Source organism: Eptesicus fuscus, chromosome 9, assembly GCF_027574615.1.
Source record: "Eptesicus fuscus isolate TK198812 chromosome 9, DD_ASM_mEF_20220401, whole genome shotgun sequence".
Classification (NCBI taxonomy): domain Eukaryota; kingdom Metazoa; phylum Chordata; class Mammalia; order Chiroptera; family Vespertilionidae; genus Eptesicus; species Eptesicus fuscus.
In genome coordinates this window covers 41,408,840-41,429,738 of record NC_072481.1, presented here as the reverse complement: position 1 = coordinate 41,429,738, position 20,899 = coordinate 41,408,840, and the positions used below count along the sequence as shown (strand labels likewise).

General features: G+C 38.7%; 1 protein-coding gene across 1 annotated transcript in view; it reads right to left on the bottom strand.

Moving 5' to 3' along the window:
• Positions 1-20,899, bottom strand: part of HOOK1 (hook microtubule tethering protein 1) — a 66,487-nt gene that overhangs the window by 26,377 nt on the left and 19,211 nt on the right. The window contains exons 6-11 of the mRNA XM_008139374.3: positions 14,034-14,101; positions 12,734-12,796; positions 10,796-10,879; positions 7,595-7,761; positions 1,520-1,660; positions 206-407 (exon numbers count right to left, since the gene is read on the bottom strand). Of these exons, the coding sequence (XP_008137596.1) occupies positions 206-407; positions 1,520-1,660; positions 7,595-7,761; positions 10,796-10,879; positions 12,734-12,796; positions 14,034-14,101 (725 nt within the window). The remainder of the gene's footprint in view (positions 1-205; positions 408-1,519; positions 1,661-7,594; positions 7,762-10,795; positions 10,880-12,733; positions 12,797-14,033; positions 14,102-20,899) is intronic.

Here is a 20,899-nt window from a genome sequence, read left to right as displayed (position 1 = left end):
ATATATACACTCAGATCCAATAAAAACATCAAAGACCTAGATAATTCAAACTCAATAATCAACCCTTGAACTGAAATTATACATAGAAGAAATTTATCATAAGTTCACAGTTTACTTTAGGCAATGTTTCTTCACTTCTGTGCAAATGGAAAAACGAAGTTGAGGACTTCAGATTTTAATAAAAAAATTAAGGTATTTTTTTTACCTGTCTCTTGTATGTTTCTAATTGTGTACGTGCTGCATTTGCCTTCTTTAATTCTTCTTCTAAGCTGACTGTATTGTGCATATACATCATGTTTGTTTCCTGCAACGTTTTCACCTGCTTTCGAAGGTCATTCAGATCTTGTAGCTTTTGACGATATATCTCAACTGTGGACTCCAGCTTATTTGCTTTATCAGAGGTAGCCCTATAACGATAAAGACTAAATATTACTATGTGAAAACTAGCAAATGCACATAATTTCCTTCTGGCTGAAAAATGAGTCTTTCAAATAAACTCTCGATTGGCAAAAAAAGAAAAGAAAGAAAGAGAGACAGAGTAATAAACTTTGTGAGAACTTTGGAACCAGACTCAGGCATAACACTATAATTCAGCCTTTTTGTTACAAAGGCTTTTTTTTAAATAGGCTTCAAATTTGACACACTAAATAATAAAACTGTTTCAAGGACTAGCATGCTGTATAAAAAGAATGGTTTTGTAAATATAATCGAACAATTCTGAGCTACTCTATAGATTATGGACCAATTGTGCTTTGTGCATAAATAACATTTAGTGTAGTTTTATTTCAAGTAAGTGATATGCTTTGTATGTTAATTCAACTTATACTTTGTCTCATAAAGCACTTCCCTTTAGAGTTGTGCTTACCTGACCAATTGAGCCAGAGCAAAAATAAACAAGCAAACCAAATCACTTCACTCTCAGGTGCAGGTTCAAATAAATGGTTATAAGGATTTTGTTTCAAATGGACATTAAAAACTGTGCATCAAAATAGCTGATTAAGAAATTGTAACCGAAACTATAAATAGCACGTGGATAGTCTATTTATTTGAACAACATTTTATAAGCCAAAGCTAACTATAAATTTTATATTGTCAAATACAATTAAGAGAACGCTGGGATGATCCTGAAATAAATGTTAGCATTCTTATCTGTATTTATGTATTTATTTTAGCAAATACCAAAATATGAATTGTGAGAGTGTGCATTTCCTTACATAAAAATTCAACAGGATAAACTAATGAGTAGATAGAGGTAAAGATAAAAGTAACTTACAAACTTTTAAGAAAAAAGTTATTTTATTTAGGCTTATCGGTTCTAATATAAAATTGTCCTAAGAAGAATTGAAAATTATCTTTAAGTTGCAATTATCATCAACAAACCTTAAAGACTAGGAGCTTGAATAAAAATTGATCAATATGCGATACACAGGGGTAAATCTAAGAATCACTGATTACAATATGGAATACTGAAATGAAAGTAATAACTTAGAAGTGACAATCCTACTTAGACATGCCTTACCTAAGAACATCAATTTCATCTTTCAGGGCTCTTGTTTCCTCAGCAAGACTAGTCAATTCATCATTCCTATGCTGAAATTCAATTAGTTGCTTTTCAAGTTCTTCACAGTGAACACGGTAATCATCTTTTGCAGCTTCAAGCCTTGCATAAAGGAAACAAATTAGATATTAATAATTCAATTTCCATCATTTACTTTCTCACTGAGACTTGAGGTTAACAAGACTTACTTCTACATTATTTTAAATCCTGCATTCAAAGAAGAAAGACTAAAGAAATAAGGTACTTTGGAGTTCTTGGTTTTCAAATAGACTTGAGAAGTAAATAATGTTCTGAATTTTCATTTTCACTTCTGAAACATTTGTGTTTGGTTATCTCTAGTCCAAACAGGAATTTAATTTCAAAAGATGAAGAGGATGTATAGATATATATTAAAATTACTCAAAAATATACATAGCATATAAAGTAGCAAAATATTAACTCTTTGTAGACTGGGATAAATTAACAATTAATACTTCAAGCCCTACTGCAACAACAAAAACTAAAGTGACAATACAGTGATTAAAATGAAATATTAAAAAATTAATTGACCAATCCCCAAAAATGCAGGAAAGGAAGAAAAAAACACACAAAAAAATAGATATGAAAAATAAAAATGGCATATTGACAGACAGACCTAAATATAACCATATCAAAAATTACATGAAAGCAAAGGGACTAAAATGCATCAATCCTAATTACAAGAAACATATTAAACATAAAGACACAATTAAATGTAAAAAGATAAAAAAAATAACATGCAAACAGTAAGAGAAAGCTAGGGTGATTTGTTACTATTAAACAATAAATTATAAGACAAAAGGCATTACCAAAGATAAAGAAATATTTTGTAATTATAAAAGGCTTAATTCATCAGAAAGACATATAAAAGTATGTATACCTAAAAACAGAGTTTTAACATACATGAAGCAAAACTGACAAAATCAAAATTAGAAATCCACAAATCCATTAATCATTGTTGAAAATTTTAAACACCAGTCTCCCAATAAATGATAGAACTAAACAAAAATATCAGTAAAAATGTATAAGAGATCTGGATAACACTATTAACCAGCTTGATTTAACTGACATTTATAAAACATCAGTCAAAAACTACAGAACACACATTATTTGCAAGTACACATGGAATACTGACCACACTAAAATATGATGAGCAATAAAAAAGGATCAGAAATATAAGAAGATTGAAATTTCATGGAATATGTTCTCTAATGACAAAAAAATTAAATCAGAAATCAGTCACAATAAGAAACCTAGGCCCAGCCAGCATGGCTCAGTGGTTGAGCGCAGACCTATGAACTAGGAGATCACGGTTCAATTCCTGGTCAGGGCATATGCCCGAATTGTGGGCTCGATCTCCAGAGTATGCAGGAGGCAGCCTATTAATGATTCTCCCTCATCATTGATGTTTCTCTCTCTCTCTCCCTCTTCCTTTGTCTCTGAAATCAATAAATATATATATATTTTTTTAATTAGAAATCTAAAAAAGCCTTAAATATTGGGAAATTACACAACACATTTTTAAATAATCCATCAGTCAAGGAAGAAATGACAAAGGAAATTAGAAAATATTTCAAACTTAATAACAACAAAAATACAGCCAAACAAGTTTTGGGAACAAAGCTAAAACAGTGCTTAAAGGAAAATTTATAGTTTTAAAGACTTATATTAGAAATGAAGAAAAATTTAAAATTAATCATCTATGACTCAACCTTAAGAGGCTAGAAAAAGAACAAATTGAATTCAAAGTAAAAGGCAAGAAGTAAAGAATATATCTAAAACTAATAATGTAAAAAGCAACTTTTCAGAGTAACGTTTTAAGTTCATTTGTAATAGCATCAACAATAAAAATACTTGAAATAAAATTAATAAGACATATAAGACTTCAATTATGGAAACAACACAGCATTGCTGAGACAAATTAAAGACTTAAATAAATGAAGATGCCATATTCATAGAAATTCTCAATATAGTTGATATCAATTATATACAGTCCAAATCACAAAAGGTATTTTTAACAGAAATTGACTAGCTGACAAACCCACCAATGAAAAAGAAAATGACCCAAATTTTATGTTTAGATCTTTTTTCACAAAGGTGCCAAAGCAATGAAGCAAAATAAAAATCATTTCAACTGATGATATTGGAACAAGTAGGTACTCAGATGCACAATAAAAATAAAACTTGACCTGATCACCTCACACTATTTTCAAAAATCGATTCAAGATGAACCACAGACCTACACGTAACAGATAAAACCATGAAGTTCTAGGAGAAAATACTAGAGACTATCATCACGACATGGAAGCAGACAAAGATTTTTTGGACAGAACACAAAAAGCAACAATCTTAAAATATTGATAAATCAGACTTCATCTAAGAACCTTTATAAATACTACTTAAAAATGAAAAGGCAAGCCACAGAATGGGTGAAATATTACATATATCTGACAAAGGATTTATATCCTGAATGTGTATTTTTAAAACTCCTATAACTAAAAATAAGACAACCAAGTTTAAAAATAGGCTTTCTGTGTGAAGAGATAATTCACATAGTATGATATATTGCCAATATGCACATGAAAAAGGGCTTAACCCATCATTAGTTATCAGGAAAATGCCAATTAAAGCCACAATTAGATATCCCTAACATATTCTGTGAAATAGCTACAATTAAGAGGACTGATAAGACCATATGCAGCAGAGCAACTAGAGCAACCAGCAGTAAACACAGGCAGTGGAGATGTAAAATGGTATGACCACTTTGGAAGTTTTGCCAGTCTTTTTTAAAACCAAACACTGAGCTACTCAGCAATATCACTCTATGTATTTCTCAATGAAAAATGAAAACATTTACAAAATTTTTTGTATTCCAATGTTCATACCAGCTTTATTTCTATTAGCCCAAATCTGAAAAACCAAATGTCCATCTAAAGAAAAATGGATAGCCCAGCCAGTGTGGATCAGCAGTAGAGCACTGACTTATGAACCAGGAGATCAAAGGTTCAATTCCTGGTCAGGGCACATGCCCGGGTTTTGGGCTCAATGTTAGGTGGGTAGTGTACTGGGAGCAGCTAATGGATGATTCTCTCTCATCACTGATATTTCTATGTCTTTCTCTCCCTTCCTCTCTGAAATCATTAAAAATATAAAAAAATAAAGGAAATGGATAAACAAAGTGTGATATAATGTGGAATAATTCCATATCTACACTAATAAAAGGGAAACATGCAAATCGACTGTCCCTCCACTACACCCACCAGCCAACCAGGAGCGAGTATGCAAATTAACCCAACAAAGATGAAGGTTAATTTGCATATGCAGGTGCGGAGCGAAGGCTGAAGACTGTGTAGAAGAAAGCCAAGCACTGCAGAAGGGAGTGAAGTGGCGAAGAAGGGAGTGAGTCAGCAGAGATGGGAGGGAGCAAGGCAGTGGAGATGGGAGGGAGAAAGGCAGCGGAGATGGGAGGGAGTGAGGCAGCGGAGATGGGAGGGAGCGAGGCAGTGGAGATGGCCACATGAAGTCCTATTCTTGCAGGAATCTTCCTGCAATGGGCCTCTAGTAATAGAAAAATACTCAACAATAAAAAATGATGAATTATTGATACATTCAACATGAATCGCACAAACATGCTAATAAACAAAAGAAATCAGTCACCAAAGAGTTCATACTGCATGATTCAATTTATATGGAGAGCTCTATATGAGAGAAAAGGAATCCATGGTGAAAAATAATCAGAAGAGTAAATAGCTCTGGGAGGTAGGGACTGACTGGGAAGAAACATAAGGAAACTCTATGCAGTGACAGAAATGATTTATCCAATGATAAAAGTGTGACTTACACAGATGTCGGCATTTGTTAAAACATGCCAAATTGTACTCAGCATTTACTCATTTCACAATATGTAAATGTTATCTTGTAAAAAGAACTGTAAATATACCGAAGTCTATTATTAGCTTGCATTAGCAATTCTTAAATTACTTTCTGTGTATTTTGGGGTTGAGTAAATATACTGAGGAAAATGTAAGGCAGGTTTCTGGCTGTTGGAGTAGGAAGTTACCATATCAAAATGGAGATCAGAATGAACCCTGAAGTCACTGGACTAAAATAAAAGAGGTCAATATAAACTGATTTTTCATAATTGTAAACATAAAAAATAAATCCAGATATGTTTATACACAAGTGTGTGAACGTGGGCAAGTATGAACCTGTGCAAGTGCATCTACTTGCTCTGTACACCAGAGTGGCCTAGGAGCAGTGATAGAAAAATCCATCTGGAGCATAGATCTTTGTTTCTAAATACCATTCTCCACTAAAAGAAATCAGGCTACTTGGAGAAATGGCAGATTCCAGAGGTGGGAAAGGGAAAGGAGATGAGTCGGGAACACTGGTATTGCCAGAATGGAAGAAAATGCTCAAAGAAGAAAAGTGACATATTTAAAGGGCACAGCGTGTTCAAATCTGTGGGACAATATAAACATAAAAATAAATGCCAGAAATGGATTTATAGTACATTAAGAATCCAGACTAAATGCAATGCATGATCCTAAATCAGATTCTGAATCAGGAAAAAAATAGCTATAAAAGATATTGAGATAACTGATGAAATCTGAATATGATCTGTGGATTGGATAATAATATTACATCATTGTCAATTTTCCTAAACTTGATCAATATACTGTTATTTATAAGAGAACTAGAAGCCCAGTGCAGGAAATTCGTGCACTCAGGAAGGGTGGGAGGGTCCTTCAGCCTGGCCTGCGCCCTTTCGCAGTCCCGGAGCCCCGCGATTGATCGCCCCGCAGAGTGAGGCCCCACCCACTACCGCTGGCCAAGTAGCCTGGGCCTCCTTCTGCAAGGCGATCGTGGGGCCCCCCAACCAATCACATCACATCCGCCTTGGTGCCAGCAGTCAGTGCTGGGTCGCTGCAGCGCCCTCAACCAGGAGGGACCGAGAGGTCAGCAGTTCAGCCTGTTCACCAGTCCCCACCCTCCCGAGCCTGCTGCGCATGCAGCCTGGCATTCGTCATTTTGGACGTTACGGACCCTGGCTCTTTATATATTAGGATGTCCTTATTCTTAGAAAACACATACCAAAGCTGATAGGGATAAAGGGGAATGTCTCTAACTTATTCTCAAATAGTTCAGAAAAAAATATGTTTATACACTAGTATATAAAAATATAGAGAGACTGCTAAATAGAAAGAAAACTGTAAAATATTGAATCTGAGTGAAAGGTATAAAGGGATTCCTTATACAATTCTTGCAATTATTTTTGTAAGTTTAAATTATGTCCAAACAAAGAAACAAAAAGAGCATATACAGTATAACAAGAGTACCTGCTCTCAGGCCACAGAGTGCAAGGCTCTGTGGCAAGCACACAAAAAACCATCAATGTTTTTTTTTTTTTTTAAATATACTTTATTGATTTTTTACAGAGAGGAAGAGAGAGGGATAGAGAGTTAGAAACATCGATGAGAGAGAAACATCGATAAGCTGCCTCCTGCACACCCCCTACTGGGGATGTGCCCGAAACCAAGGTACCTGCCCTTGACCAGAATCGAACCTGGGACCTTTTAGTCCACAGGCTGATGCTCTATCCACTGAGCCAAACCGGTTTCGGCAAAACCATCAATGTTTACTAAAAGTAAGATGTACATGAAAATCAAAAGCATCTCTTTAGTATCAGGTTTACATTTTTTTTCCAAGTTATTATCAAGTTCCCTGTACTAAGTAACACCCCATTCTCACTAGGCTTCAGCAATCACTCCTTTAAACTCCTAGTGAACTTGCCTATGACCTTCATTTGGCGCTTATCACATGTTATTTTAAATGGTTCACTTTTATATATGTATCCCACTTGCCTTACTGGACTATAAGCCCTGTGAGGTCAGGAATCACTTACAATAGCTTCATCAGTGTCCTAAACATGCTTTATAATGTAATTGGTTGCAGATATGATTCTTTAGCTATCAGCTTAATAAGACTCTATAAAATGATTTCAACTAAAAATGCTACCTGAAGTTTTCTTCCTGTAATTGCTCTAGTTGTAACTGTGCATGAAAAAACTTTTTTGCAACCATTGTGTTTGGATCATCAAAAGATCCATCCAACTGGTCAAGTTTTTCATTCATCATTGCATTCTCAGAAACCAGTGAATTCTTTTCATCTTGAAGTGCAGTCACCTAAAAAAAGACAAATACACAAATATAAGCATCAATAGCAAAAAGCTTGTAGTACAGAGTTCCGGGTTCTAATTCTGGCAAACCCATTGAATTAGCTTGGGCAAAATAATTTCTAGGATCCTTCCAACTCTAGAAATCTGGGTCTAGGAGGTTCCAAACAGAAGAAATAAGATTAATTTGATTAACATACAGAAAACAGAGTGTGTGTATATATACATGTGTGTGTGTGTGTGTGTGTGTGTACACACACACACACACACACACACACACACACACACACAAACACGCACACACACTCTAGAGTCTAGAGGCCCAGTGAATGCAAGTCGTGCACTGGGGGAGGGGGGGAAAGGGGAGGGGCCCGGTCCTTCAGTCCGGATTGCAAGAGGACACAGGCCAGGCCGAGGGACCCCACAGGTGCATGATCAGGGCTGGGAAGGGACGCAGGAGGTTGGCCAGCCAGGGAGGGACTGTTGGAGGACTCCAGAGCATCTCCAGCCCATCTCACTCAGTCCATATCAGCTGTACCCCAGCAGCAAGCTAACCTACTTACTGGTCAGAGCGTCTGCCCCCTGTGGTCAGTGCACATAATAGTGACTGGTCGACCTGTTGACTGCCTGCTCCCTGGTGGTCAGTGCACATGATAGCGAGTGGTTGAACAGCTTTAGCATATCATTAGCATATTACGCTTTGATTGATTGAATGGATGACTGGATAACCAGACACTTAGCATATTAGGCTTTTATTATATAGGATAAGGAAAATATTTCCAAAATGTTATGCTTGCCTTGGTTCCAAAAAGAAAATTTTTCTAAGTCTCTAAACTGTGATATATCAATTAACTTTGAAAATTAATTTGTTCCCATTTTAGTTATAAATTTATTTTTAGGATGCTGTTACCTAGTAAGCCAAAATACATAGGCATATGCACAAAGTTATCATTTTAGTTTCATAGCAGAAAATGATCAGTTGCACATCAAGTCTTCAGGGGACAAATACATTATTTAGTTTATGAATCAATAACAACAATCTGAATTAAATTTATATGTACATTGAAACTGTTCTTTTATTTAAAACTAGAGGCCCAGTGCATGAAATCATGCGTGATAAGGGTCCCTAGGCCTAGCCTGCGATCAGGGCCATCTTCCACCGGCTCGCCCGTCCCCAGTCCCACCCTGCCGCCGCTACCCACCGTGATTCCCTATTCACCATCCAGCAATTGGAGCCTGCAGGCCGGAGGGAGGGACTGAGAGGTGGTCAGTGCACCTCAAAGCGACTAATTGAGCGGTCGTTCTGGTCCTTACACTGTTGTGGTGGCTGGGCTTTTATTATATAGGATGGGTAACAATATGTAACTTTAAAATCACATCAATATTAGTACCAGATGTTTTCCTACTTTACTTACATATTTATGTAACAAGCATGATTTGCTCTCTTGTTCTACTTGTTTTCATTTTAAAACACCTTTAAAATTTTACAGCAAGGCTGTGACTTTTTATAAAGCCATAAGTTTACATATGATTTTATTGAGATTTTTTAAAAAAACAAAAAAACAAAACTGGAGCTGCCCTGGCCAGGTGGCTCAATTGGTTGGAGCATTGTCCCATACACCAAAAAGTTTTGGGTTCAATTCCCAGTCAGATACCTAGTTTGTAGGTTCGATCCCTGCCCAGTCCAGGCACATATGGGAGGCAACCGATTGATATTTCTCTCTCACACCAATGTTTCTCTCTCTCCCCCTTCCTCTCTCTAAAAATCAATAAAAACATACCCTACCCTTGAATGAGGATTTAAACACACACACACACAACACACACACACACACACACACACACACACACACACACACAAATAAACTTGACCTATCATGATTTTTGACATATTGTACAAGTTTGGTATTTTTATTTTCAAAAGGTATAATTAACGTAATCCACTTATGTGAATGAGACTATATATTCACACATTGAGCTAATAACAGGAAATTAAAATTCTTAATTTTACCTTAAATACACTTATAGGAAAATTACAGACATTGTCCTCCAAATGAGAAACACAAAAAAAGTCTGGAAAACTGTCCCCAGGCAGCTATAGAAGGAAACAATTATCCCTCCTTGTCATGAAAGCAGTTTAGTGACTATTACCTGTCATGTATAATCCTAAGTGACTGACATACAAAAAAGAATAAGAGTTTGTGCCCTTAAGATCCTTACAATAGAAACATAAATTAAGTCTACACATAGCATATTATGATGGTACAATTAACCATTTGTATAGTTTTAAGACTTACTGCATAACTTCTACAATTGCATCTTCACATAATAGCAACAATGATATATCTATGCAAACATGTGCCAAGCCTTGTTCTTAGTGCTTTATGTGTATTAACTCACTTAATACTCATAATCACTCTGAGAGATATATAATATTATCACATCATTTCTTGACAGATGTGATAGAAATTAAGATGAAGTATAGAAATTAAGTGATTTGCTTGAGAGGATATAAACAGTTAATATCATGGCCAGGTTCTGGATATAGGTGGCCTGGTTTGAAAATCTATCTCTTTAACCATTAATTATTGTTTCTTAAATCAAGTTTATTCTGCTAAACAGATAAACTCAAGAATTATATATGCATGTGTTAATATTCACATAGATGTTAGCAAAACAAAATTGACACCACAGCACTTCTAAGTACTTCTAACCATCACCTCACTTAATATACAAAAACTATTAAGTAGATACTTTAATTTCCCCTTTTTACAAAAGACAAAACTAAGACCACATCTAAATACTAGTTAAAATTCTATAATTAGAATGATCTTTTTGAAGTAGTGAGGCCAGCAATTTTCAATTATAAAGAAAAATAATTATGAAAATCATGCTGGAATATTCAAACCTTTAATACAGTTTTTTAATGGGCCCTCTATGAAATGAAACCCAACCTCCAATACACTTTGCCAATTACCTAATTAAAATTAAACTCTGGTACATTTAAAATGGGAACTTTCTTAGATCGGGTTTCTTTTCCGCACCTGCATATCCAGTTCTTGGCATCTCTGCCTCAGTTCTTCTTTTTCTGCAAGTGCTTCCTGAAGTTCTTCCAGGGCCCTTTTAAGCTGAAATATAAAATGTCCTAATTGTTAGTAAATCATGTTTTGATACAAACTGAAAAATATACTTTTATCACAACATAAGATGTACAATGATATTGGAAAAGGTATTTAAATTTTACCTATTAACAAATAAGTCTTAATATTTTGTTTTTATGTGATATTTACATAATATCATTAACATTTAAGGCTAAGGTAACGTAGAAATAAAATTTTATGTAAATCCTTGTGAAATATTTAAGCAAAAGAGTATTAGTGGATGCACTGTTTAATTTCATCAAAGAAAAAAATTAGAACACAAGTTTAAATTTAAATCTTTCTGAGAAAAAAATACCCTTTCCTTTATAACCAGAATGGGTTATATCCCAGCGGAGAGGGTATTTTCTCTCATTAAGAAAGTCATATAATAGAGCCAGGGAAAGGAGACTCGAGTACAGGGTCTTTGAGCTGTTTCTTCAATATTTAGAGAGGAAAGCAAATGTGACAAAAATTATATTACCTTAGTACATAAATTTGAACTCAGCAAAATTTTTTTATAAATTGTCTACTATTTTATAACCATACTAGAGGCCCGGTGCACGAAATTTGTGAACGGGGGGGGCGGGGGTTTCCCCTCAGCCCAGCTTATACCCTCTCCAATCCAGGATCCCTCGGGGGATGTCTGACTGTCAGTTTAGGCCCGATCTGTAAAGCGGCAGTGGGACATCCCTCTCAAAATCCAGGACCACTGGCTCCTAACTGCTCACCTGCCTGCCTGCCTGATCGCACCTAACTGCCCCACCTGCTGACCTGGTCACCCCCAACAGCCTCCCCTGCAGGTGTAGTCGCCCTCAACTGCCCCCCCACCAGCCTGGTGGCCCCTTAGGGCACCCCTTGCCGGCGTGATCACCCCCAACTGCCCCCCCCACCAACCTGATTGCTCCTCACTGCCCCCCTCTACCAGCCTGGTCTCCCCTCACTGCCCCCCCCGCCGCCAGATTGGTCGCCCGCAACTCCCCCCCCCCCCCCGAGGGCCTGATAGCCCCATGCAGCCTGCTGCTCAGTCATTTGGTCACCCCTCACTAGCCCCCCTGCCAGCCTGGTCGCCCCACACAGCGTATTCGGTCATCCATTCAGTTGTTTCGGATGCGATGGTCACTTAGCCATATATATATATATATATATATATATATATATATATATATATATATATATATATATATATAAAATGGGTCACATCCTATATAATAAATCCCTAATATGCAAATCGACCAAACGGCAGGATGACCGGCCGAACAACCAGTCGCTATGATGCGCACTGACCACCAGAGGGCAGACGCTCAACGCAGGAGCAGCCCCCTGGTTGTCAGTGCACTCCCACAGGGGGAGCGCCACTCAGCCAGAAGCTGGGCTCACAGCTAGCGAGTACAGCAGCAGTGGCAGGAGCCTCTCCTGCCTCCGCGGTAGCACTAAGGAGCAGCAAACTGGTGGGCAGTAAGGACTGAGGGGTCCCAGACTGCAAGAAGGATCCAGGGTTGCGAGAGGGATGTCCAACTGCCAGCTTAGGCCCGATTCCTGGGTGCAGGCCGGGACCCCTTACCCCAGTGCACGAATTTCATACACTAGGCCTCTAGTATGCATTTTAAGTGTAGGAAGGAAGTTCGATACCTCTCAGCTCTTCAAATGATCATAAAAAGCTCTGCAGACCATCACTACTTGTATTCATGAAGGAATGCATAATAGTCAATTGAGATCTCATAAACTATCTAAACCTCATGGAGGAAAATAATCTGTATATGTTCTCTGTAAGCTTTATGATAGTAACTGGTAAAGTATTATATCATTGCTTTCAACATCTTCCTCACATACTGAAATACTTACCTGTTGCTCTAATTCTCCAACAGCATCATTTGTAGGAGAGCTCAATATTTCTTTACTCATCAACTAGGAAATTAAAATAGTAAATTAAGTACAATAAAGTGATGTTTCTACAGTAAAAATTTTTACTTGAAAGGACAGAATACTTTATAATTTTTCCTTGACTTAATTTGACAATCCTTAGAATATTATTCAAATAAAAATTTTACAGAGGTTTAAGTTAAATAATACAATATTCAAGGCATTAATTATACAAGTGAGAACATTATAAGTTAAGTAGGCTTAAAATAGGTACACATCTTGAAAATATGTGCACTAAAGAATTATAATCCAAGTTCTAAAAGAAGAATGAACATAAAATGATTCTTCCATAATAAATATTAACTTTTAAAATACAGCCTTTAAATGAGTGATACAGCATAATTGTGCACCTGAAACCTGTATAATTGTGTTAACCAGTGACACCCCAGTAATTTCATCAAAGGGAAAAAAGAAAAAAATGAGTGATATGGCAAAATTACTAATTTAAAGAGATTTTAAAAGTAGGAGTTATATGAAAAAATTTCCGTAAAATAGTTATTTTGAATATAAAAGGCAGATTTATTTATGTATAGTGACACTTTGAATTCAAACCAAAAATGCATATTTAGAGTATACAGACTTCTAAAGTCCTATATAATGCCCCTTCCAAACTATGGTTGTCTTCAGTAATCCTTCACTCTAATTTCCCTCACGTTTCCCCTGCTCTGTCTCTCTGCCTTTTTAGTTTGATTTTAAGAATAAATATGCATCACATGATTTTTGAAACTTTATAGTTCAACTTTGATAACTAGTCTGGCTTGAACCCAGGCTACTTGGCTCCAAAACCTAGTAAGTATCACCATGTTTTCTCACAGTTCTAACATTCTGAAAATGCAAATAGTACACATACATACACACACACATAAATACACACACACTTTAAAATTTCAGGAGAGATTGTTCTAACTGGCAGAAAAAACGAGAAGAAATAAAAATTCCTACAAAGAGAGAGATTATTTATCCTGCTTACTTGAAGTTATTTAAAAGATCTTGACAATCAATTTATCTTTTAAATGCAGAGAAACTAATATTGGGCTTGATGTCTTTTTAAGATATAAATTTGGGGGGGACAGGGAAGACACAATAGCTAAAAGCAAGTAAACATGCTGCAAAGAGCAAATTTATACAAACAGAAAAATAAACATCCATAAAATTTATGTGAAAAGTTTTATAACATTTGGTTTTAAGATTTTCATACATATGTGAATATGACATAACTTACCTCTTGAATAGCAGTCATGACCACATGTTGAACAGACTCTTCCAGTGTCATTATGTTTTGAATATGTTCTATGATTTAAAAAAGAAACCAGATCTGAAAAAGAATCTACTCTTTACCCATAGTGCTTTAGCCATTCAATTAACAGCATAAAAATGCATTTATCACATATAATTGTCTATGCAAGTACATTATTTTCTCACAAGAAATATGTTCATTAAAAACAAGCAGAGTTGAAAATATTCATATAAATATTTTTAAATTGTTTACCTACTTATTTTTTTTTATATCTTTATTGATTTTTTACAGAGAGGAAGAGAGAGGGATAGAGAGTTAGAAACATCGATGAGAGAGAAACATCGATCAGCTGCCTCTTGCACACCCCCTACTGGGGATGTGCCTGCAACCAAGGTACATGCCCTTGACAGGAATCGAACCTGGGACCTTTCAGTCCGCAGGCCGACGCTCTATCCACTGAGCCAAACCGGTTTCGGCTACCTACTTATTTTTTAATCCTCATATAAGCATATGTTTTTATTGATTTTTAGGGAAGAGGAGGAGAGAGAGAGACATTGATTAGTTGCCTCCCGAATGCGCCATGACCAGGAATCAAACCCACAACATTTTGGTGTACAGGATGACACTCCAACCAACTGAGCCACCCAACCAAGGCTAAAAGGTTTATTTTTAAAGAAGAAAACTTCTAATTTTCTTATAAGGAACAGGAAGAGAAGAGATTGCAATTAACCTTAAAACAATTATGACAATTTCTTCCCTCTTGTTAAAATATTCAGTATTATGGAATAAATTCACATGTATTAAATGAACTCCTAAAATCTTAAGCCCAGAAAGTTTAATTTGATTGCCTATTTAGTTCATTTCAGGAAGGCTTTCAAAGAAGGAACTTATTTAGCTTCCTGTAAAAGCCCATCTAACATTTACCAAGTCTCATCTTAAGGCAATACTTGGACCTTACAAGCACACATGCAATAAGTTAAGCTGATACTATCCCAATGAGAAAGGAGGAATGATGAGAAAACATCGTTCATGTATTTGCAGATTTAAATCCATTTCAACTGCATGTTTTCTAGCTAAAACAATTTTCTAACAAGTTTAAAGACTTCTTATTTTCTAATAGTTTTGTTATTTTAATAAATCCTCTGGAAACTTCTAAGAAGTTATTTAAGTCTTTCTTTTATTTGTGAAGCCAACAAATAGACAGATTCTGATTCTGGTATGTACATGACAACTAAGTGCTATAAGAGTGTGGGAGGGGGAAGAATTAACTAGAGAATGCACAAGAAGTGGAATCATTTCCTTTAACTGAGTTTTTGGGATAATAGAGTACTTCCAGTTTGCTAAAGTCGTCAAAAGAATGATCATTTTCCTCACCAAAATATACAGGGTACTGTTTACCAAACTAGTTCATTCATTCATAATTAGAATGTTGCAATACCTTGGAATCATTTTGAAAATCAAGTTTGCAAAGCATGAAGATGTAGATGCTGCATTATATTCTGTGTTTTATTTTTAAATTTTAATTGTTACTTAAAGACTTTTTTTTCATTTATCTGCTTACTCCTAAAACCCAGACACATTCCTCCAAAAATAAATCCAAGTAGATAGTCCTGATTTTTTAATAATGAAAATTAAACTATCTCCTTATATTTACTACTTTCTAAGCTTTTATTTATGTATCTAGGAATTGAATTTTATTTTAAAAATATAAGGACCAAATTGCTAAGAAATGCTTAGAATTATGAAAATACTACATATTACATTAAAATTTGTAGTAAGCAACAAAATTATAACGTAAGGGAAAACTCTAGCTTAACATGCCAATCATAGATTGAAACAGAACTGATTTATTCAAGTGAAAGAAACAAGATAGAAGAACGAATATTTACTAGTAGAAATAGAAGAGAATCAAAGCCAAAGTTGTTTGTTTAAAAAAAGAGTATTAAAACTGACAAACTAAAATTTTGCTAAAATTAAGCAAAAATAATGTGTGAACCCTGAGAAAGAAGACACCTACTAAGAACGGCTCCTGGTGGCTAACTGGGCTCAAATTTTAAAAAGCCAGAGCCCAGCCCGCCCGGCGTGGCTGTGTTTGAACACAGACCTGTGAACCTGGAGGTCATGGTTTGATTCCCGGTCAGGGCACATGTCCGAGTTCCAGGCTCAATCACCAGTAGGGGGTATGCAATAGAAGGCAACTGATCAATGATTCTCATCATTGATGTTTCTATCTTTCTATCTCTCTATCTCTCTTTCTTCCTCACTGTAATCAATCTATATATATAAAAAGCCAGCAACCGGAATGCTGTAACAACTGGTCACTATGACGCCCACTGCTGCCAGCAAACTGGCCAGATCCAGGGGTGGGCCGGTGGCCAACCCCCTATGGCCCCTCCTCCTGGCCGCCCTGCCCCTGATCGGCCTCTCCCACCCCAATCGAGGGGGGGGCGACCAGACAACCCCCCTGAGGCACTCCCCCACCCCCGGCCGGCCCCATCCCTGATCACCCCCCACCCCAATAGGGGGTAAGGCCTGCCGACCAAACTCCTGCAGCCCCTCCCCTGATGGCCCCAACCACCCCAATCATCCCACAACCCCTCCCCCCGCCCAGTTTTCCCCATACCCCAATCGGGGACAGGGCCTGCCAGCCAATCGCCCGTGGTCCCTCCCTGCAAGCCGGCCCAGCTCCGATCTGCCGATGGGTCTGGGCCAACCAGACCCCACCCGTGCACGAATTAGTGCACTGGGCCTCTAGTAAAGAATCCTATCTAATAATAGACAAATATGCAAATTGACCATGCCTCTGACACACCCACAAGCCACACCCACAAGCCACGCCCACCATCCAATCAGAGTGAGTATGCAAATCAACCCAAACGAGGATGGCTACAGCCACAGAGAGCAAGGTTTCCTAGGTAACAGAGGAAGCCAAGGTTTCCGCCTGCCCTTGCCAGGCCTAAGCCTCCATTCAAGCTACAAAGTTTCAATCATAGAAGGTAAACAAATTCAAACAAATGGCGGCAGAATGGAGCTTGAGAGAGCAGGCCAGGGTTGCCGCCGGCAACAGGGGAAGCAAAGCTTTCCGCACACCCTGGCCGGGCCCACCCACTTAAGGCAACAAAGTTTCAATTATAACCCCAACACAAATGGCTACCGGCCTCGGAGGGAGCCCCAGGCTTGGCTCTGCTCCAGGCTACAAAGTGTCAATTGTAGAAGGAAAATAAATTCCAGATACCAGGGCCTCTGCTTTCGTTGCTAGGGGGCGTGGCCCGCCTGCAAACCACCACAGGCCCCTCGCTCAGGCCGCTCCACACCCCAAGGGAACCCCCACCTGATCCGGGACGCCCTTCAGGGCAAACCAGCTGGCCCCCACCCGTGCACCAGGCCTCTATCCTATCTAATAAAAGAGTAATATACAGATTGATCATCACTGCAACACACAATATAGCTGCCCCCATGTGGTCAAAGATCCTTCCCCCATGTGGACACAAGATGGCCACCACAAGATGGCCAGCAGGACAGGGCAGTTGGGAGGCACCCAGCCTGCAAGGGAGGGCAGTTGGAGGTGATCAACCCTGCAGGAGAGGGCAGTTAGGGGTGACCAGGCCGGCAGAGGAGGGAAGTTGGGGGCAAACAGGCTGGCAGCAGAGTGGTTAGGGGGTGATCAGGCTGGCAGGCAGAAGCGGTTAGAGGCAATCAGGAAGGCAGGCAGGCAAGCAGTTAGGAGCCAGCAGTCCTGGATTGTGAGAGGGATGTCCGACTGCCCGTTTAGGCCCGATCCCGGTCGGACATCCCTCAAGGGGTCCCCTATTGGAGAGGGTACAGGCTGGGCGGAGGGACAACCCCCCTCCGTGCATGAATTTCGTGCACCGGGCCTCTAGTAAATTAATAAAACAGAGTTTATCAGCCATTTCTACATAGGAACCTCACATGCAAACTGCACTTCAGGAAGAATCTGCACTTAACTGCTTGCCTGCACTGTGTTTCTTCCATTAAGAGCCAACTTATAAAGGAGTTCCTGAGGCTTTCTCCATCCAACCCGAGATGCGAAGCTCCAACCAACTAGAGTGGCTCTATTCTAATCAATGAGACAGTGCCTTTTGGACCAAACTGTGGGGATTTAGATTCCTCATTTGCATGAGGACAGAACAATCAGGGAGCAGAGGCAAGCACTCCTTTCCATATAAGCCAGCTCCGCTCTAGCTCTGAGAGAACACTTTCCCTTTCCTTTCCACCAAAAACTGAAGACCGAGTCTCCCTGGCTGAGCTGAATGGGCCAGAGAGGAACAGACCAAAAGACCAAAGCACAGCAGAGCAGACCAGCTCAACCCAAAGCAGACCATGGAGGAGCAGAGCAAAGGTGTCTAGCTGGAGAGGAGCCTGACCACAAGTCGACCTCACAGCCCTGCTGTTTTCATAGTCGTGCTGTATCACTGTTGAGCTGTTTTGCACTGTATATGGTTTCCTTCTTCAAAGCCCAAACTGAGGATTCCTATTGGCATTAAATTAGTGCCAATGCCCACTATTTGACAGATGTTATATATACCCAGTAACTGAAACAGAAACAAGGATTAAAGAAAAAATTCAAAAGATCACAATAACAGAACATTGCTAAAAATGAGCTTCGATTTGTCAATTTTTAATTAAACACTTACTGATGTTTTAACTTTACATTCCTTACATTCCAATAGGTAGACCTTTGACATTTGTTAGAAATAAAAGCCTCTAGAGTAGTGCTGATGTGCCATAGACAAAATAGCTAGTTAATGACAGATGGAAGGACTAATATCAAAATTTCCAGATACTCAATCCCTTTTTATTGATACAGGCAGTCCTCGGGTTACGTCGGACTCTACATACATCGTTTCGTTGTTACATCGCCATCTCCCATTTATTTATAAAAAAAAAAAAGAGTTCCGTCATTTCGACATATGTACATTTGTGCTTTATGTTTTTTATTTATTTACTACAAGTAAAGGTCAAAAATTGTTACCTTTCTTTTAATTTTTTTTTACTGTTTCACTTCATTACTGCTGTGTATGTGCTCCATGTGAGTGACATAGGTGCTTATGTAGGTGGGTTCCGACTTACAGCGAAAATTGCGTTATGTCGCGCTGTAGGAACGAATCTCCAAAGTAACCCGAGGACCTACTGTAACTAGAGGCCCAGTGCATGAAATTCGTGCATTCGGGGTGGGGGGTCCCTCAGCCCAGCCTGCACCCTCTTGCAGTCCGGGAGCCCTTGGGGGATGTCCAACTTATGGCTTAGGCCCACTCCAGACACCCTTAGTGCTGCCATAGAGGCGGGAGAGGCTCCTGCCACCGCCACTGCGCTTGCCAGCCTGAGCCTGACTTCTGGCTGAGCAGCGCTACCCTTGTAGGAGCGCACTGACCACCAGGGGAGCAGCTCCTGCATTGAGTGTTTGCCCCCTGGTGGTCAGTGTACATCATAGCAACAGGTCGTTCCACGGTTTGGTCGATTTGCACATTAGCCTTGTATTATATAGGATTAATGTCAGGTTTTTTATTTTTCTCCTTCCTCAATTTGTTTTATTGAATTTATCCTGACTCATATGCTCTCTTCTTTCATTAGATAACATGGAATGTGTTTTCTAAGGACCTGGCTTAAAATACTTTACAAACTTAGCCCGGCTGGTATGGCTCAGTGGTTGAGCATTAACCCATGAATCAGGAGGTCACCAGTTAGATTCCCAGTCAGGGTACATGCCCAGGGTTGTGGGCTCAATCCCCAGTCAGGGGTGTGCAGGAGGCAGCTGATCGACGTTTCTCTCTCATTAATGTTTCTATCTATCCCTCTAAAAAAAATCAATAAAAACATATTTTAAAAATATTTTACAAGTTAAGTATCCAACATTTTGTTTTAAAGGTAATGTACTAAAGCCAAGTTTGGCTGAATCATGCAAAAAAACACCAGCATCAAAAATCTTACTACCTAGATCAAGGTAAGCCCTTCAGCCAAGTAGATCTTGGTTTGTTCAGTTCATCATCTTATTCACTATATTCAACCAAAATGCTCTTCTTCTACTCAGTAGAACATGGATCACTGTGTTTGTTTTTATCAATATAATACACCAATTCCATTTATATCATTAGACTATTTATTTGGAGGATTCACTGGGCAGGCATTCTTCTGAAGAGCATAATATCATCTAAAGAAGCCTGAATTATAATTTAACACCTGCATATTTATTTCTAAAACTAGAGGCCCGGTGCATGAAATTCGTGCATGGGGGGAGGTGGGAGGGGGATCCCTCAGCCCAGCCTGTACTCTCTCCAATCCGACTGGACATCCCTCTCACAATCCAGGACTGCTGGCTCCTAACTGCTCACCTGCCTGCCTGACTGACTGCCCCTAACCACTCTGCATGCCTGCCTGATTGCCCCTAACTGCTCCCTTGCCTGCCTGATTGCCCCTAACTACCTCTGCCTGCCTGCCTGATGCCCCTAACTGCTCCCCTCCTGGCCTAATTGCCCCTAACTGCTTCCCTGCTGGCCTGATCACCCCCTAACTGCTCCCCTTCCGGCCTGATTGCCCCTAACTGCTTCCCTGCCAGCCTGATTGCCCCCTAACTGCTCCCCTGCTGCCCTGATCGCCCCTAACCATCTCTGCCTCAGCCTCCATCACTGCAGCTTTGTCCGGAAGGACACCCAGAATGACGTCCAGAAGGTTGTTTGGCTATCCAGTATAATTAGCATATTATGCTTTTATTAGTATAGATTCTGAATCAACCTAAGGTGCTAGATCTTGCAAGTGAAAGAGATAATGTATCAAATGAATAAGTACAATATTTACTGATTATCCACTAAGTCTTAAGCAATGAACATATTTAA